The 20,730-nt window shown below is 40.1% G+C and overlaps 1 protein-coding gene and 1 non-coding gene across 2 annotated transcripts in view; both read left to right on the forward strand.

Annotated features, from left to right (window-relative positions):
- Positions 1-17,779, forward strand: part of GCH1 (GTP cyclohydrolase 1) — a 35,761-nt gene extending 17,982 nt beyond the window's left edge. Inside the window, exons 2-6 of the mRNA XM_028141721.2 lie at positions 4,179-4,288; positions 8,381-8,436; positions 13,575-13,606; positions 14,514-14,598; positions 15,703-17,779. Coding sequence (XP_027997522.2) covers positions 4,179-4,288; positions 8,381-8,436; positions 13,575-13,606; positions 14,514-14,598; positions 15,703-15,829 — 410 coding nt within the window. The 3' untranslated portion in view covers positions 15,830-17,779. The remainder of the gene's footprint in view (positions 1-4,178; positions 4,289-8,380; positions 8,437-13,574; positions 13,607-14,513; positions 14,599-15,702) is intronic.
- On the forward strand, positions 10,941-11,047 carry LOC114230689 (U6 spliceosomal RNA). Its single transcript, XR_003616655.2, has one exon. It is a non-coding gene; the product is annotated as a U6 spliceosomal RNA (small nuclear RNA).
- Positions 17,780-20,730: the final 2,951 nt, after the last annotated feature.

Consider the following 20,730-nt stretch of genomic DNA (forward strand, 5'->3'; position numbering starts at 1 on the left):
ATTAGTGTTCCGTTACCACACAAGCAGAAGGACGTAGAAGGGACACTAGTTTTGTTCTTTTTGATTTAACTTGGAAAATGTAAAACATACATGATTTCAAAGTGAAAAACTATAACCAGTTATATTCAAATATGTCTCACTTCCATCCATCTCTCTTCTCTGCTGTTAGTCCTTTATGGGTAATCATTTTTACTTTTTGATTTATTCTTTTAGTGTTTACTTTTGAAGATAATCACATGTATGTGTGTATGTTCCCTCTTTCCACTTTCTTTACACAAAAGGTGGCATGTTATACTACAGTTTTCTAAAAAAAAATTTATTTTGAAAAGTTAGCTCTATTAAAGTATAACTTAAATTCATTAAAATTCACCAACTTTGTGTGTATAATCTGAGTTTTGACAAATACATACAGTTGTATAGCCACCAGTGCGGCAAAGGTATACGTAGATTGTTTGCATCACCCAAAATAGTTTCCTTTTACTCTTCTGTAGCCAATCCTCTGCCCCACCTTTCTGGTCCCTGATAAACCACCTGTCTGCTTGCCAGCACGGTATCTGCCTTTCCTAGAACCTCAGACATAGTTCTGTGTGTGTGCATGTGGCTTATTTCACTTGGTGAAAGATTCAACCATGTTAGTACAGGTACTGGAAGTTATTCTGAGTAGTGCTCCATTGTTTATACATTCTATTGATAAATACTGCCTTTTAAAAAAGTTTTTATTTCGAAATAATTTTACTTATTTAATTATTTTGATTTGGGGGTGTGTGGTAAAGAAGGAAACTTCATTCAGTGCAAAACAGCTCAATTTTGCAACAGCATAGCCGTGAAAACAGCACAGCTATAGCATGGCCCTGGGGCCAGGCCTCTCTTCGGTTGGACAGCTCTGCTCTGCTCCTCGATGGGGTCTGCTCTGTTCTGCTCCTCAATGAGATCATTTTAGACTTAGAGCTTAATAACAACGGCAGGACAGAGAGTTTCTGTGTACCCTTTCCCAGCTTCCTGTAATGTTATCAACACTTAAGAAATTAATATTGGTACAAATACTATTGCCTAAACTACAGAGTTTATTAGGATATTAGATTTTTCATTGCATTTAGATTCCTGTAATCTGTAACAGCTTCTCAGTCTTCCCATGTCTTTTTTTTTTAATATCTTTATTGTTGGAAGTATTACAGATGTCCCCTTTTATTTCACCATTGACCCCCTCCATATCCCCCTGCCCCCCCAGAACTTCAACACACGCTTGTCTATGTCCATACATGGTAATATGCATATAAATTCTTTGGTTAATCTCCCCACTCCCCTACCCCACCTTCCCTCTGACACTCATCAGTCTGTTCCATGCTTCTGTGTCTCTGGATCTATTTTGTTCATTAGATTCCACATATGAGTGAGTTCATGTGATACTTGTCTTTCTCTGACTGGCTTATTTTGCTTAGCATAATACTCTCCAGGTCGCTCCATGCTGTCTCAAGGGGTAAGAGACTCTTCTATTTTATAGCTGCATAGTATTCCAGGATGGTATTATTTTGAAATAATATTGCTACCAAAGATGTCTGAGATTTTGCTGCCTATGGTTTCTTCTAGGATTTTTATGGTTTCACGACTTACATTTAAGTCTTTTATCCATTTTGAGTTTATTCTTGTGTATGGTGTAAGTTGGTGGTCTAGTTTCATTATTTTGCATGTACCTGTCCAATTTTCCCAACACCATCTATTGAAGGAACTGTCTTGACTCCATTGTATGCTCTTGCCTCCTTTGTCGAATATTAATTGAGTGTAATGGCTTGGGTTGATTTCTGGGTTCTCTAGAACAGAGAACCCAGAAATCATTTATATATATGTCTGCTCTTGTGCCAGTACCACTTTCCATGTCTTTTAAAAGAGTACTTATTTAGGTATTTTGTAGAATGTCCCTCCATCTGTCTGGTGATTAGATTGCAGTTACAGATTTTTTGGGAAGAATACCAGAGAGGTGATGTGCCCTTCTCATATTATATCAGGAGCTACACAGTATTAAATATGTCTTATTACTGGTTACTTGCTTATGATACTCTCTGCCAGATTTCTCCACTATAAAGTTACTATTTTTCCTGTTCTGTAGTTGGTTTTTTAGAATCAAAATGATTGCTTTTTAAATTCTGATGTACATCAGTGTGCATGGGACACATAGTTTGGCAACACTCTCAATCTTTTTTTTTAACACCCTCAATCTTAATTGTAATTGTAATAATAACAGCTATCACTTACACACCTGCATAGTTCTAAACACATGTAGATTACCTAATTTAATCCTTAGGATATCACTGTGAAGGAGCACTTTTTCATGCCCATTTTACAGCTGAGAAGACTGAGGTACAGAGTGTCTTGCTTAAGGTCTAGTTAGTGATGGAGCTGGATGCTAACTTAGCCTAACCTGAGGGCTGGCTTTTCACATGGGCCCTCTGGTTGTTGTCAGAGCTTAGAAGGGGGACGTTCTCATTCTTTGCCAAGGAAAACAAATGTACTTCCTACTTTTGACAATTCTCTTTTGTGCTTTCTTTAAGAAATATTTTCATTTGTTGGCTTTTGCTTTCAGGAAGATTCCTTGCGTAACGGATTTTAGTAAGCTACGCCTGGCACTACTACATTAAAATCTTGGAGAAACCCAGGCTACGCTGAGGAGCACTAAGGGTCTATTTTTAGACTTCATTCAGAAATATGACTGAAGGTTAGCTAGGGCAGAATATTCAGAATAGAAATCTGCTTTTGGAGGAGTGCTTACCCAAAGAAAGGCACTGAGCCCTCTCCTCCTGGATTTTACCAGCCTCTCCTCATGGGGTGTCGTGTTTGTCGGGGTGTGTCTAAGCCCCACTTGTTCACTTTTGTTGACCACGCTAATGACTTTTCTACTACACAGTCAAATGTGTCTCTGAGTAGCCTGACTCCAGGGATGCTAAGTGTGGCTACATGGTGACTCAGTATCTGTGAGCCTCTATTGCAGTGGCAGTGGGACCACTGAAGGTCGGGCTGTGTGGGTGGACGTTTGCACATCTTCCCGGTGACTCACTCTGCAGCCTGCCTTTCTGAGGAGAAGTAGCTGTAGGTGGCTGCAAAGTTCTACTCAGCTTCTCTCTTCCCTGTGTCATCATACTGTGCAGATGGGGCATCCCCGAGTCCTCAAATTCACTCAGCTCAGTGTCTTGAATGTACCTAGTCTCCCAAACTGTCCACAAATCAGTGCAGTTTTTAAAAATAAAAGTGGCCGAAACCGGTTTAGCTCAGTGGATAGAGCGTCGGCCTGCGGACTGAAGGGTCCCAGGTTCGATTCCGGTCACGGGCATGTACCTTGGTTGCGGGCACATCCCCAGTGAGGGGTGTGCAGGAGGCAGCTGGTCGATGTTTCTCTCTCATCGATGTTTCTAGCTCTCTATCCTTCTCCCTTCCTCTCTGTAAAAAATCAATAAAATATATTTTAAAAAAATAAATAAATAAAATAAATAAAAGTGTTTTGTTTCTAAATGTCTGTTGTGTGTCTGGCCATATGTGCCAGAGTTCACGGGTTAAACAAAACATGGCTCATTACCCAGAGACAACCTGGGCAAGCATACTCACAAAAACTGTAGCATTTATTTCCCTTGGAAGAAGGAAGGCAGCTATTTAGAATAAGCCTGATTCTTGCATACAATAACTATAAATTTTATGAGTAGAAAATTATTTGAGGGATTAATAAGAGAGGTGAAGTTTATAGATGTGTGTGGATCTGGCCTCAGAAGTCAGAAGACTAAGGAGTTTATTTTTCTCAGATATGGTTTTCTACACATCCATTATAGAGAAAGTGTGAGGTACGAGAAAATGTAAGGAAGGAAGTGAAAAGATCCTATTTTTATCACCAGAAACAGCCACCCTTTTGTTTTGCATAATTTCTTCTTCCCTTCCCTCTCTCATGCTGTAAATATATTTGTAATCCTGCATTTTTTATGTGATACTATCTCATAAAAATTTTCCCCATAATTTAAAGAAAAAGACTTTGCTAATTTGATGGGAGAAAAAGAACTAATTTCAATGGGCATTCCCTTAATATGGTAGTTAGGATTAATAGGATTGTCAGTTTATTTATCGCCAGAGATTGTCAGGTTTTCTGCTCAGTATCTTTTCACAAAATTGGAAATGTCACTAAAGCAAGCCTCTGATTTCAGATGTTCTAAACGATGCTATATTCGATGAAGATCACGATGAGATGGTGATTGTGAAGGACATAGATATGTTTTCCATGTGTGAACATCATCTAGTTCCATTTATTGGAAAGGTAAGGTTTTCTCTGTTGTTTCTTAATTTAAAAAAGCACAATCCAAGCTTTAAAATTAGGATAATTATATTTAAAATTGTCACCTAATCCCAAATATCCCCAGATATCTAGAATTACACATAAACTTTTATTCTTCACCAACCTGACTAATCTAATAGCTTGAAATTAACAAAATATAAACAGTGGCAGAAGGCCCTGAGGGAAAGGATTTCATTGCAAATGCCATGTTAATAGGGTTAAAGTAATGAGATTAAAGTCTCTCTCTCTTTTTTCTTTTCTAGGTAGTTGCTGCAGGCTCTGAAAACCTTTGTCCTTTATTTTGACTAAATAATGTTTGATCCAAGATAGACTTAAAAAAAAAGTTATTTATTGATTTTGAGATAGAGAGAGACATTGATTTGTTGTTCCACTTATTTATGCATTCATTGGTTAATTCTTGTAGGTGCCCTGACCAGGGTTTGAATCCACAACCTTGGTGTATCAGGAAGGTGTTCTAACCAACTGAGCTACCTGGCCAGGGCCAAGATAGACTTTTGTATAATATGACATGAGCTGTAATGATGCAGAATTTCTTGCAGCAGAGGTTACAGTTCTAGTGGATTTAATTTGTTTCCAACCCTTTCTATGTTAAGAAAAGTGTGTCTAATGCTAACTAGATAATGTCATCTAGCTTGGAGTTAACATACCTTTGAGAACTTGTGGGTTTAGGACCTAGAATTGTCCATTCTCTTCCCTTCCCCCATATCATAAATTTATGTTATTTTAATGTTTTATTAATAATTTTCAAACAGAAGACGTGAATACCTATATACCCATCATCTAAATGTAATACTTTTGTTAAAGTATTTTATATTTTTTATAGAAGTAAAACAGAAAAATGCACAGAACATATCAAGATCTAGATCAAGAACTAGAACAGATCAGGAACTAGAAAGTTATTAGTATTCCTGGAAGCTCACCTTGTGACCCTTTTCTAATACCTAACCCATCTCTTGTCCGAACGGGTAGATTAGTTTTGCTTGTTTTTTAACTACAGTCATGTGCTGCATAAGGACATTTTGGTTAATTAAGGAACCCAAAAGATTATAATGGACCTGAGAAATTCCTATCTTAGTGATACCTTATCTCTTATCAATGCAGAAGACAGTGACTTAAATCTGCTTAACAACCTTTCCCTAGTTTACTGTGCTTTTCCTGGTAAATCCCCATAACTGACTCTCCTACCCCTAATATTTTCTTTTGTCGTCAGCTGAATATGGAATTTAAGGTGGTGGCTCTGGCTATTTTCTGAGTTGTCCGTTTCCTGGGTATCTCTCATGTATACAGAAGATATACATGTTATTAAACTTTGTTTTTCTCCTGTTAATCTGTCTTTTATTACAGGGAAGTCTCAGCCAAAAACCTAGAAGGATAGAGGGGAAAATATTTTTCCTCCCCCACAGAGAAATAGTCTAGGTGTGTAGTGGGCTGTACCATCTAGGTTTGTGTAAGTGCACTGTGATGTTCACACAACCTATGTGGCCTAAGGACGCATTTCTTAGAACTTACCTCTGTTAAGTGGCACATGACTATATATATAAATGGAAAGAACCTACAGCATGTATTCTTTGTATCTGGCTTCTTTTGCTCCACATTGTAAGTCATTGATATCATGGCCTATTGCTGTAGTTTGTTTCGTCTCATTGCTATATATTATTTCATTACACACAAATACCATCTATTCTGTTCATAGGGAGTTAGTGACTTGGCTGAGGCCAGACCCAGGAGCTTGATCCTGTACGCGGTCTCTCACCCCTTCTTAAGGGGTCTCAGACCTAATTCCAACGTAGTGAGGTTGGGAATAGAAGGGAATTCCCCACACCAACAAATAATTCTAGGAAGCCAGCAGGGTATCTAAGTATTCAACTCAATTCTCATACTGTTTACCTGGAGGTGGAGAGCATTAGATACCACAAGTTATGGGCTTAGTCCTAGAATGCCCAGCCCCCACCCCCAGCCTGGAGCCCCGTCCTGCCAACACACACACTTCAGGAGCCAGCTGAAAGCCCAGGTTCAGATCTGTGCTTCTGGCCAACTGGCTACAGATTGGAGGTTCCAGCAGCCCCCTCCTTGGGTTTGGTTAATTTGCTGGAATGGCTCACAGGTACTCAAAGAAACATGTCCCTTGCTCGGTCACTGGCTTATTGGGAACAGATGTAACTCAGAACAGCCAGTGATGCAAGAGATGCACAGGGCAAGGCACACAGGAAGGGGCACAGGGCGCTCATGCCATTCTCCCCACATGTCCATGCATTCAGCACCTGGGAAGCTCTCTGAACTCCATCTGCTTGTGTTATGGAGTCTTCATTGTATAGTCACGATTGATTAAATCATTGGCCATTGCCAATAGATCCAGCCTCCAGCCTCTCTCCTTTCCTGGGTGGTATGTGTGGAGGTGGGGTGGGACTGGAAGTTCCAATCCTTTAATCACCTAGTAGGCTCCATTGGCAACCAGGCCCCATTCTTAGGTACTGTCCAAGCTACTTCATTAACATAAAATGTACTCTCCCCTCCCCTTCAATACTTGAGAAATTCCAAGGATTTGGGCAGCTATGAGTCAGGAATGGTGGATGAAGACCAAATACATATTTTTTTTTTTTTACAAATCACAGGATCTCACTGCTATTCCCTTTACCTTCTGCTGGGAGCACCTCTGTGTTTGTGTTTTTGCTAATTCTGTTTTAAATACAGTATTCAGTGGTGATTTTCTAAAATGGACATTTAAATGACTTAGGATCTTTAGGAAGACAAAACATAGTACAAACAATGCACAGATTATAGCTCTGCATGTTAGTATAAACATTTCAAGTGGTGCAAAGGCCTTGATTCTATGGGAAAGTTTTAACGCACTAATTTTCTTTGAAATACATAACATTTAGGAGCTGCTTTACTTTCTCCTTCTGCTGACCACGAAGGTGATATGTGGGTATTTGCAAACTCCCACAGCATAGTGATAGTAGATGAAAAATCACTAATTATTACTAGATCAATTATCCACATGTATAGAAAAGTAGGTGAACAGATGCAACAAATGCTGGCTCACCATGATGCAAATAAGTCTATAATTTTATATTAGGTTAATTGATGGCCTACAATGACCATTTACCTTTAGCCTTTATGGAGAATGAATGTTTTCTCCATACCTAATGCATAGCTCAAAGAGAAGTAACATTTACATATAAGATATTAATTAGTACCTATTAAGATTATAGAAATGGCTTTGCTTTATAGTAGATTCTCTAAGAATGTAAGTGTTAGGATCCAGGTTCTTGCACAGTCACATTGGCACCTGGGCTCTTCTGCTGGGAAGCTGGTACTGTCCAGCAGCTTAGAAATGAGGCCACCCTGCGTGACAAAGGGCGTGGAACCCCTCTTTCTGTACAACAGGGTGGGATCGTTAAGGCTACAGTGATGTGTGGAATGACAGTCTTTAAAGTTATAGTTTCAACCATTTACAGGAGACTTTTATGGCTTCATTTAAAAAAATGGTTTTATTGATTTTAGAGAGAGAGAGGGAGGGAGGGAGAGATAGAAGCATGGATGAGAGAGGGACATTGATTGGCTGCCTCCTGCACTCCCCACACTGGGGATCGAGCCTGCAATTGGACATGTGCCCTGACAGGAATCGAACTGGGGACCTGTTCATGGGTCGATGCTCAACCACTGAGCCACACTGGCTGGGCCCTGCCTACAGTTTATGTTGCTGCACGATAATTTGCACTTTCTTGATATGTTTCCTCTCAATAGAGGAAAGACTTTAAGAACTGTAAAGAGAATTTAACTTCACCAGGAAATACCATGACTATATTCATAGAATCATTATTAATAGAATCATTCTTATATATTTTCCTTTTACTGCATTTATGTAAATTTTAAATGTCTACATATGTGCTTTATTTTTTAAATCTTAAGTCTTCTAGATGTTTTAAAGACACATTTTCATGAGTTGAATTTCATATAAGTATTCTGTATTATGTCTCCTTATTTCCTTATTTTGTCACAAGAAAGCGCTGTATTTTCACTTAGCTCATAATTTCTGTCTCTTCTCCGAAGGTCCACATCGGTTACCTTCCCAACAAGCAAGTCCTTGGCCTCAGCAAACTTGCGAGGTAAGCATGACTGCGCGGTGAATAGGCAAGCAGGCTTATAGGACCTGGGCCTGCACAGCGAGGATCTCAGCAGGCTTTCCTTCTTGACCAGTGTGGATCTAACGTCGAGCTCGCATTGCAACTTAAAATTTATAAAGACTTAGAGGACTTAGACAGGACCTGAAATACAAATGTCCTTTTTCTCACTCCCCCATTGCTTCCCCGCCACCCCTGTCTCGTAGCCTTTCATCCACTGGCATATCCTTGAAGTCCTAGCTCACGCCTTTCTGTGTAGAGCCTTCCTGACTGGAGAGGACCTGAGCCCCGGTCCTTTCAGGGTGGCTTAGCTAACAGTGAGGGGTGGGGGAGGAAACCTGGGCAGGGGTGTAACTGCACTGCGCTGTTTTCAGACTTCAATCAATCAACCATCGTTTGGGGTCTCAACCCTGCCTTCAGGCATCTCTCTGGGGTCCTGCAGGGCCAATCAGTTCACTTCTAGTTTTGTTGCCTTTGCAGACACAAGTCTGTGTCTCCCTCTCAGCTCTGCTCCAAGATAGAGCTTACTCTCCTCTCTCCCACTTCTTTCCTTTCTGCTACAGCTTCTTTTCTATTCTTTATCCTATGTGTTCGTTCCTTTAAACATTTTTCCTCTGCTATCATTTTTATTAGGGTTTTAGGAAAGAGAGTATGGTAATCAATTAACTGACAATCAACTTGAGGGTCCATGTTTATATATCTTGGATAGATCCATCACCAGTATGTTAATGTCCCTCTTTGTAATTTCTCTGAATAGAAATAGCACTGGGGAAATCCTGGGAGGGGTGTGTGTGTGTGTGTGTGTGTGTGTGTGTATGTGTGTGTGTGTGTGTGTGTTGAGAGAGAGTTAAGAACAAAATGAAGAAAAATAGGTAATGAATACACAGTCAAGTGCTTCCCCTCCAAAACATACTTTTTACAACAAACCAAGCTAAGTTTTCATAACTTGATTGAGGTTATAGTGACCATATCAAAATTGGTCATGATCATGTGACTATTCTGTGGCTCTGATGTGTTTCTGTTTCTTCTCCACCTGGACTGAGTTTTGCCACAGTCCTGAAATGGTCCAGATCTTTTTCAATTCCGTGTCGAATCTGTAAAAACCACCCAGCAGTCTGACAGTTGCCTTCCATGGCTGTTCTTTTTCTTTCTTTCTTTTCACTCATTTCCTCTAGGGATTAAGGAGAAAGTAAGTAGAAGAGGAAACTTTAACTTTCCTAGTGTCTGACTTTATTCTTGGTCAGTAATCTTGCCACCAGACAGAGCTCCTTGGCCCCATGAAAGGATGTTATTGTCTCAGCTGTAATTGCTTCACTGCAATAAGGCTCTTAACACAAATCCAGAAACACCTTTCCCCTTTCAGGGATTTGTACCCAATGGCGGTGCCAAGGGGTGACTGAGAAAGGGTATTGGTGGTGATGGGGTAACGAACCCTACTGTAATTTCTATTGCCAACCCTGCATCTTCCCCATGTAGGTATTCTGGCACTACTGGTGCCAGTCACAGCCTGTCCCCCTGTGAAAGGTGTGTAGTGGAGAGTTTTCATATTATAAAACAGCTTGGTAGACTACATAGGCCTTGGTCTTAAGGTAAGCACCTTCTCTCTAAGACCACCATATGTAGATCATGGGTAACACTTTATGGAAGTGGATTCCAGAGTGATCCAGTGAGATCTTGGAATAAATGGTAACTTGAAAGCAGAAGAAATAATCTTTGGTTATTTCCTTTCCTAGTGCAAGGAAAAGATCTCAAATAATTAGGCTTTTATGAAACAATACAAAGGAGTTGATTATTAGCCTGGAGATTTTTCCTTAAATGAACAGGATTAAAATTTAAGGCGGGGGGGCGGGAAGGAGAGCTAACCCAAAAACTGAGTGTATTTTAGTTTCAGATTTATTGTAAAAAAATGAATAAAGGGTCTATTAAATGGAAAAGAAAGCTAAGTTTTTAAAAATATATATATTTTTAAAAATATATATATTTTTATTGATTTCAGAGAGGAAGGGAGAGGGAGAGAGTGATAGAAACATCAGTGATGAGATAGAATCATTGATCAGCTGCCTCCTGCAAGCCCTCTACTAGGGATCAAGCCTGCAACCTGGGCATGTGCCCTTGACTGGAATAGAACCCGAGACCCTTCAGTCCACAGGCAGATGCTCTATCCACTGAGCCAAACCAGCTAGGGCCAGAAGGCTAAGTTTTTATCCAACTTGCTTATTCCTTGTAAGAAGTAGGAATATTCAGGGAATGAAGAGTAATAAAGTAAGCTGAATGTCTTTGCAAAACTTCACTGTTCATTTTACTCTTGTATGTGAAGTTTGTGATATGCTTGCCTTTAAATGAATGACCTTTTAGTGCCACAGAAGTCAAATATCATCAGCCCAACAGTAAAGCCTTAAGTACTAAGAAAATGCCAGAAGTGAGTTGATCTGGTTGAACTTTAGTAGAATTCTAGAGTAAACCTAGTTTGAATAGAAATTCCTTTTGTTGTGCTCGCTTCGGCAGCACATATACTAAAATCGGAACCATACAGAGAAGATTAGCATGGCCCCTGCACAAGCATGACACGCAAATTCGTGAAACGTCCCATATTAAAAAAAAAAAAACTCCTTTTGTTGCTAAAAATCCATTGAGCATGTATTAATTTCCTTGCCTTAATAACCAAGCGAACAGAATTAAATCTTGAATTTTGAATTGCAGTGCCTCGTGGTAGCCGTGGTTAGTCTATTTATTGAACACCTCCTGGGGAAGGACACTGTGCCAGAGAAAGTAGGACAGAGCCTCCACCCTCAAGGAGGGGGAGAGTATGAGGCAACAGGTGCCATGCAATCGGCTGGTTTGGAGCTCCCAGTTTAGAGGAGGCAAGGTCGCTGTGGCCTGGCATGGTTGAAGAGACCCAGAGGTGGAGGGCTGAGCGGAATTCTAAACGGAAGAGAAATTTCTTAGGTAAAGTTAATGCCTGAGCAAAGGCAAATAAGAGGGTAGGAGCAAGGCATAGTCCGGTAGATAGGGAACACATCTGATTGTTAGAAATAAGAGATGTAGGCAGGGGTAATGGGGAGATAGTCAAAAAGGCAGGGGAGGCATTAGATTACAAAGAGAACATCTCCCCCCTTCTTTCTCAATTATAAAAGTAATATACATACCAGTGAAATTTAAATACAAATGAGTGATTAAAAGGAAAGTTTTTCTTTCCTATTTTTATTCCCCAGAATAAAAACTAGATATTTCTTTCACTACCCTCTGGAAAATTTCTATGAAAATACAAAAACAAAGCTCTTTAAAATTACCAAAACAACCCCCCCACCCCCCAAAAATAGGGGATCATACTCTACATTTTGTACTACAACTTTTTAAATTCTATTTAAAATACATCAAAATCCCTTGTACATATTTTAGTCCAAAAAGTCCAAGTCCTTTTTAATGGTTACATAGTATTTCATTGACTGATTAATAGAATTCACTTAACCAGTCTTTGATACATATAAGTATAGTCTACAGTTTGAAGGTACCGTCAAGAAAGAAAAAAATGCTTTGGTGCATATTTGCACACTGAATGGTCGCGGGTTTAATTACCGGTCCAGGGCACGTACCTTGGTTGCAGGTTCCACAGCACTGGTAGGGGCACACCAATCGACGTGTCTCACCTCAGTGTTTCTCTGTCTCTCTCTTTTCCCCTCCTCCCTCCCTTCCACTCTCTAGAAATCAATGGAAAAAAATAACCTCCGGTGAGGATTCAAAATAATTATACTAAATAAACAAAATAAAAAATATATATATTGGAGTTCCTTCAATGTTGTTTGCCTGCTGGGAACACAGAGAAGAATCAGAGTGGCTCCTGCCTTCGGGTTGAGCGGTGACTAGGACAACCTACCATTTATTGACTTTATTTGCTGTAACAGGTATAAAGGAACAAGTTGTCAGTTCTATATGAGGGTCATATTGGAGAGAAGAGCTTTAAAATGCCTCAGAGACGAGGTGAACCTTGAGTCCAAATTCACGACTAAAAGGCCACATTTTAAAGAAAAGGTCCTCAATGTGAATTATTATTCTAAAGTGGGTGATTCACAGCGTTGGCCAGGTTGCTCAGTTGGTAGACCATCATCGTCATGACGCCAAGGTTGCGGGTTTGATGCCCGGTCAGGGCACAGACAAAAAGCAACCAAATGAATGCATACATAAGTGGGACAACAAAGAGATGTTTCTCTCTCTTTCTCTCCCTTCCTTTCCCTAAAAATCAATAATAATAGAGAAAGAAATAAAATGGGTGATTCATGTGGCCATCTTTACATTTCACAACTAGAGTGAAAGCTGTTGAAAGGAGAAAAATCATCATTTGACAGATTGTGTTATAAGCTAAGATCAGTCAGCTTTTATTTTGGGAGGGGGTTAATCATATTGATTGCTCATATGGACCTATTATGTAAAGAGATGTCTGTTCAATTCTAATCTGATTATCCTAATAGGTTTAGTTGGCACAGTAGTTGACAATGGTCTAGCTATTAATGAACAAATATTTATTTTTAACTTGAACTTTAAGCTCTGATTAAACAATATGTTTAATTAGAACACTTGAGCCCTAGATGGTTTGGCTCCGTGGATAGAGTGAGTGTCAGCCTGCGGACTGAAGGGTCCTAGGTTCGATTCTGGTCAAGGGCACATGCCTGGGTTGCGAGCTCGGTCCCCATTAGGGGGCTTGCAGGAGGCAACTGATCAATGATTCTCTCTTATCATTGATATTTCTATCTCTCTCCCCTCTCCCTTCCTCTCTAAAATCAATAAAAAAAATATTAGAACACTTGAGTCTTGGCTTAGAATTGGTGACTTGAGAGCTTTAAAATTACTCATCTGTAATTGTGTTTTTCGTGAGTGAACTATATACTCTTAATTCTCTCTCTCTTTGGGGCCATAGGGACACACCACTCTGTCCTAGTTGGTCTCGGTTAGACCTTCCCTCTTCATTGTCCTGTAGTTTTGATACCTTTCTATCCTCCTGTAAGCATTGATCTCCTGCCCACATCCTATAATTGCTTCAGTGAAGTCCTTTTAGTCTTATGAGGAAGCCTTAGCAAATTTCACTTTAAAAATTTTATCATTAACTAAAACAAATCTTTCTTTTTTAGGATTGTAGAAATCTATAGTAGAAGATTGCAAGGTAAATTTTAAAACTATTTTTTTACTGAAAAAAATTTTCTTATTGTTCTTATAAGTATAATACACATGACTTAAAAAATTGAAACCTCATAGGAATATAAAACAGAAAATGTCTGCTGTATACATTCCTTCACACTTTTATGCATATACAAACATTTTAAAATAAACTTATTTTATTACATTTCAAAACGGGCTCATATTATACATAATGGGCTTCACTTATCTTTTTTCCCTATTTCCCCCCCCCCCCCCGCTTACATCTCAAACATTTCCCCCCACAGACATGTAAGTATCTCATTTATTTTGCCCGCTGTTCAGCGTTCCATTGCACGGCTGTGCTGTGGCTTCATTTAACCAATCCCTGCTCTGATAGACATTTGGGAAATTTGTCAGCTTTCCAATGGATGTAATGCTGCAGTGAATGTATGTATTCAAAGATCAGTTGTGTATTCAGCACAGGAACTGCATTATTGAGGTTAAATCACCAGCTTTCAGCATTGCTCTAAGTACAATTCAATAATCACACTGTAACCCCCTTGTTAATCCTGTTGCCCAGCTATTTTTTCATTTGCTCTGCTCTCCCCTGTGGAGGTGCTTGTTATCAATATTCTGTTGGTCTTGCTGCACACCCGAGAGACAGTGGCTTCTCTAATCCATCCCCTCCAGGGGTGCTGGAGGGCGCCCGGCTTCCTGAGCTCTCGTCAGCACCTGTACTGAGGGCCGGGGATGGGACAGGGGCCTCCTGTGGCCCAGGCAGCAGACAAAGCCAGCTGGTAGAAGCTGCTGTGTCTCGGCTTTTACATCTCTCAGAAGTCTGCATTTTGAGATTTTTATATATTTTAGAGACAGCAAAAATGTTCAGCTGTTTGTGTGAGACACTTAAACTGAGCTCCTTGTCACATCCACAGTTCAAGAGCGCCTTACCAAACAGATTGCCGTAGCAATCACAGAAGCCTTGCGACCTGCTGGAGTCGGGGTCGTGGTTGAAGCAACGTAAGTCCGTATTTGCTTTTAATAATGTCATGGTGGTGCCTGAACGGATATTCATTTCACTTACTGTGTTGCCAGTATGGGAACTAGGATATGGGAGGCTGTTGTGTGTGTGTGAGTTTGGGTGCGGGGGTTGTGGAAGAGTAGGGAGTCATAAGCTTAGGTGTGGTGATTAGCGTTGTATATCTTCTCTTGATTTCTTCTTTAGCTCTTTGTTGCTCCAAGCAGAGTTTTTCTAATATTTTGGCACATATTTTAAAAAATAGAACTAAGCAGGGGTACAAAGGGCACCAGAAGACACTTCTTTAAGTCAGAATGCATTATGAGAATTGCATGCAGCTTGTGGGCAAAGTTCTCATCCGTTCTCCCGGCGTGGCATGGACTCTGTACTGTGCAGGCTCTCCAGCTTCGCCAGGTTGCTCAAACTCACCGTGGTCACTGTCCTGGATTCTGGCTGGTGAGCCCAGCATACTTCACCATTTCTCTGAACACCTCAGCTAGCATAGTGCTGTCTTGGTCATGAGAATAGAAGAAGTGAGAACTCTGGATTTCTTCTTATCTCGAACTTGTATAGCCGTAGACCACTTGTATTATTTTCACCTAGGAAGACTATCCCATTCTCCCCCCTCCTGTTGGATGATATAAGGATTCGACCACTGAGAAGAATAAAAGATATTAAACTAAGAAACTTTAAAAATATATATTTTTAGCCCTAGCCAGTTTGGCTCAGTAGATAGAGCATCAGCCTTCGGACTGAAGGGTCCCGGGTTCGATTCTGGTCAAGGGCACATGCCTGGGTTGCAGGCTTAATCCCCACTAGGGGTCGTGCAGAAGGCAGCCGACCAATGATTCTCTCTCATCATTGATGTTTCTCTCTCTCTCCTCCCTCTCCCTTCTCTCTGAAATCAATAAAAATATATTAAAAAATAAAATAAATAAATAAAAAGAAGGAACTTTAAAATATATATTTTTTTAGATAAAATTTATCTAAGTGACAAACATGGTTATTGTGAACCCAGTTTAATCAGATTTAATATTTTGGCCTGCTTTTTATGTTAAAACCAAACCAGTAACTGTGTATTCTCCCTTTGTTGGCTTGTTCTGTAGACACATGTGTATGGTAATGCGAGGGGTACAGAAAATGAACAGCAAGACTGTGACCAGCACGATGTTGGGTGTGTTCCGGGAAGATCCGAAGACGCGGGAGGAGTTCCTCACGCTCATCAGGAGCTGAACTTTCAGTGGACGCCGTGTGCTCTGCAGATCATGCCTCTAGCCGCATTGGTTGTCTGGTCTTAATTGTTTGTACAATTCCCTTCTCAATTGTGGAACTTACTCCTTGTCAGTAATTGTGTTTAGTAATTATTTATTGCGAGTCAAATAAAGTTAATTTTAATATAGGGGTGGGCCCGCTGCTTTGTTCCTGCCGCTGCTTAGTGGCAGCATTCACGCACACTGCCAGTAGCGTTAAGTTATCACTGCCGTTCGATACCTGAGGATGCTGGGGAGGAAGAACTCATGTATTTTGTTCAAATAGTCTGGTGATTTGGTTCATAAGCGTAGGAGTGTTGGGAATGGGAGAAAACTATGGCCAATATACTGCTTTTTCCATTCCCCAAACAGAAGTGGTGTAGTGCTTAAAATAAGTTATTGTACAGCTCTGCAAATTCAAAGTCCACCAGGCTCCACTTTAACCATGTTTATTAAACCGCCAGTAACACTTTATTTTTTATATATTTATTTTTGACTGTCTAGATGTAATGTTAGTCACCCAGGCAAGGTGGTGAATTACCTATGTTTTTTTATTTTACTGTGAGTTAAAAAGGAACATTTCTACCTTCTGTTCTTTTAAAATTCATGTATCGGGAATTAGTTCCTGGAGTTGTTTACGAGTGTGTTCTCATGTCAACATACAGGGATTTAGACATTTAACTCTCTGTGCCTTGATGAGAATATCACACCATTTGGAGTGTAGATACCTTTGCCTTTATTTAAAAGCCATTATTTTATGAGATTTAGTACTGACACTGCAAATAACTAGTCCTCTACACTCTGCCTTTTGAAGTTTCTTGGGAGCTTACTTTGTGTGTTTCTTGCAGATCCCTCAAAACGTTTCGTTATCTTCTCAATAGTATTCCATGAAGTTTTGAGTGTTCATCACTTTCAGGTCCACAGAAGCACAGCTTCCGTGAACATGAAAGAGTGCAGAATGAACTAATTGTGGACGGCATCGTGAGCTGCGTCCAGTGTCTAATGACCTCTGTAGTGGTGGTGTCTGTGAAAATGCACCGTAATCTTCTGGCATCCCTGGAAAATGCTGGAAGCCCCATTCTGGTTTCCCTTGTGGTCCATGAAGGTCTTGTCTTCAGTGTAACTGTTCAAGTGGTCCAGGTCTTTTAGTCCAGGAAGCTGTGGCCTTATTGATGATTATCTTAAAGTCTCCTCTACTGGGGCAGTGTTGGGCCAAAACAATAAAATAACCCAACTCCCCTGCTAAAACACAAACACAATTAATTATTCTTGAAGAAGCCTCTTATTTGGCTGACGCAGTGCTCCCATTACCTTAAGAAGAATTAACCACAGTGATCGCTTTAACTTTGGTAGTCCTAGCTCTCCCACTGTGATGCACTTTGTTTGGCTTCTGATGAGACAAAATGGAAGAGATTTTTAAAAAATTCCCACTTCCATTTCCTATAATCTTCTATACTTGGAGTTTCTAAAGTACAGTGGTGGTTGATTTTTATTTCCTTTAAAAATTGAAGCTAATAAAAACATTATCCTGTTTAATATTTAGATATTTAGAAGTAGAATTAAGTAATCAAACTCATGTTTGGTATTTTAAAGTAAAATCAGGTGTGGCTTGGAGGACCAAAGAAATTGTTAGCTATAAATTTATCTTCCTGAGATCCATTGTATTCCTCTGTAAATGACTCTTTGCTCTAATGTCCCCTAGAAGTGTTCTCATTAAGGTCTAATGTATCCACAGGCTGCCATCTTATTGGTAAATGCAAAGTAATTACCTTGTTTTACTCTGGTCTGTAGTGCTTTAAAATTACCTTTTCATATCCATGACTTTGAGTCCATTTTGGGGACTTTTAACACTGTTCAATGAAATTGTCTGAATTTTATGTATGTGTGTGTATATTCCTGAAGTTAATTCTATTTAAATTATTAAAGTGTTATAACTTTGTTCTTGTGAAAGTGCTTTCTTTTTGAACCACTAGTATAGATCATCAGGTTGTTTTCATTGTATTCGGTTTTAGCAAAGGGACCCTCCGGAAGGGCTTCTTGCAGCCAGGAAGCTATTAGAAGGTAAATCCCAGTGACAGTACAAATTAACCGGAGGTGCTCTGTTTTCCTTTGGCATTTGCTTTGGGTGTTATTGTCCTCAGCTCCTGCCGTAATGGGAAGGGGAGATCTGGGATGAGAGAGAGGAATCTGAGTAGCCTCCATGTCCCTGTTGTTTTAAGCTTAGTTTGGGTAACTTCAGCCCCCTGGGAACTGGCTCTCCTTTCCGTGTGGGAGTAGCTGGGAAGGAAGGGCTGGGGCCCGGGGCCAGGCAGTGCCAGGAGTGACAGAAAGTTTTCCTCCTTCTAGAGAAGAGCCCATCTTGGGCAAAACTTCCAAGTAGGTGCAAAGATGTTGCTGCCTCTTTCCTGTCTGTGCCTGGTGACCTCATCAAACCCTCTTCCCTGGAGGTCTCGTCTCCATTCCCTGCTCCACCTGGCAGAGGCCCCTGCCCTCACTGGTTGTCAGCACGTCCAGGTGCTGGTGCTCCTCAAAGGACCCAGTGGACTGTTGGGTAGCAAGTCTCATCACCCAAATTAGTAAGGCTTATGGAAATAAAACATTCCTAAAACCACAACTCTCATGTCAATGAAACAATGAGCTTCTCCACTAAGCCCAAGATGCTGCTCCTGAGTTTTTTCCCTAAAGATTGATTGGCCGAGTTCCTTGTTTTGTTACTTAATGGAAGAGCAGTGCAGACACCAAAGGATTTAGAGAAGGCTGCCTGTCAACAGAACAGCTGGATTCATGATGGCCTGGATCCTCCTGCTGAAGGTGAGGAGAGCATCTAAATAGATGAGTTCAGGGGAAGTGTGTAAATTCTGGACAGTACCACCCTCTCAGAGGCACTTGCTTTGTTTATTTTAGTCCTTATTATGGGAAAATAAAATGTACAATGATAGACCATACGTGAGTACATGAACTTCCATATACTTATCACCCAGCTGCAATAAGTCTCAACTCCTGGCCATCTTGATTCCTCCATACTTCCCATTCCCACTGGACTATTTCTCTCTTTTATCCTCACTAGAGGATATCTTTTTCCATTTATTTATTTATTTATTTATTTATTTATTTATTTTTTAGAGTGGAGGGGAGAAAGGAGAGAGACGGAGAGAAACATCAATGTGTGAGAGACACATCAATTGGTTGCCTCCCGAGGTACATGCCCAATGCTCTAATTGCTGAGCCAAACCATCCAGGGCCCCACTGGATTATTTCAAAGCAAATTTCAGACATTTAAAATATTTTAAATTTATTTTTAAATTAATTTATTTAGCAATTACAGTTGACATAAAGTATATTAGTTTTAGGTGTACAACATAGTGATTAGATGTTCATATTCCTTACAAGTGATCACCCCAATAAGCCAGGCATCATTTCATCCATAAATATTTCAGATTATGTAAACAAAAAGAAATCATGTAAAAAAACACCCCACAAACCATTCATTATACACACAAAATCAATGCTTCTATATTAAACATCTAGTCAGCGTTCAATTTTCCCCTATTGTTTCAAAAGTTTTATTTTTTACAGTTTATTTAAATAAAGGTACAAATGAATTTCATACATTGCAATTGGTTGATCTGGTTTATTTTGTTGTTGTTAATCTTCAAGGGAGGGTATTTTTCCATTGATTATTAGAGAGAGTGGAAGGGAGGGAGAGAGACAGAAACATTGATGTGAGAGAGACACATTGATTGGTTGCCTTCCGCATGTGCCCTCACCAGGGTCAGGGATGAGCCTGCAATTAAGGTACGTGCCCTTGACCAGAATCGAACCTGTGACCCTTCAGTCCACAGACCGGCACTTGACCCACTGAGCCAAACCATCCAGGGCTGTTTGTGTGTGTGTGGTAAAAGGCACATAACAAAGTTTACCATCTTTGTATAGTACAGTAATAACTATATGCACATTGTTGTGCAACACATTTTTAAAACTTACAAAACTGAAACTATCCATTGAACAACTCCTCTTTGTCGCTTCCTTCCAGCCCCTGATAACCATTAACCTACTTTGTTTCTGAGTTTGACTACTTTAGGTACCTCATATATGTAAAATCATGGATATTTGTCTTTTTGTGACTGGCTTTTTTTCACTTAGCATGATGTCCTTAACATTCATCCATGTTTAGCATATAACAGGATTTCCTTCTTTTTAAAAAACATATTTTTTATTGATTTTAGAGAGGAAGGAAGAGGGAAAGACAGATAGAAACAGCAATGATAAGAGAGAATCATTGATTGGCTGCCTCCTGCAAGGCCCCCACTGGGGACCGAGTCCACAACCCAGGCATGTGCCATTGACCGGAATCAAACCTGGGACATTTCAGTTCGCACCCCGACGCTCTATCCACTGAGCCAAACCGGCTAGGGTGGATTTCCTTCTTTTTGAAGGTTGAATAATATGTTAGGGTTTATATAAACTACATTTTCTTTTATTACTATTACTTTTTTAATCCTCACCAGAGGATATTTTTCCATTGATTTTCAGAGAGTGGAAGAGAGAGGGAAAGACAGAGAGAAACACACCGATTTGTTCCCTCCTGCACACTCCCCCACCAGGGCCCAGAATGGGGATGAGCCTGCAACTGAGGTATGTGCCCTTGACAGGAATCAAACCCGGGACCCTTCGGTCTGCAGGTCAATGCTCTATCCACTGAGGCAAATTGGCTAGGGTCTAAACTACATTTTCTTTATGCATTCATCCACTGGTGAACATTTAGAGTGCTTCTACCTCTTGGCTATTGTGAATAATGAACATGGGTGTGCAAATTATCTTCTAAAGACCCTGTTTTCAATTCTTTTGGATATATATGCAAAAGTGAAATTACTGAATTATATG

Source organism: Eptesicus fuscus, chromosome 5 (assembly GCF_027574615.1).
Source record: "Eptesicus fuscus isolate TK198812 chromosome 5, DD_ASM_mEF_20220401, whole genome shotgun sequence".
NCBI classification, from domain to species: Eukaryota; Metazoa; Chordata; class Mammalia; order Chiroptera; family Vespertilionidae; genus Eptesicus; species Eptesicus fuscus.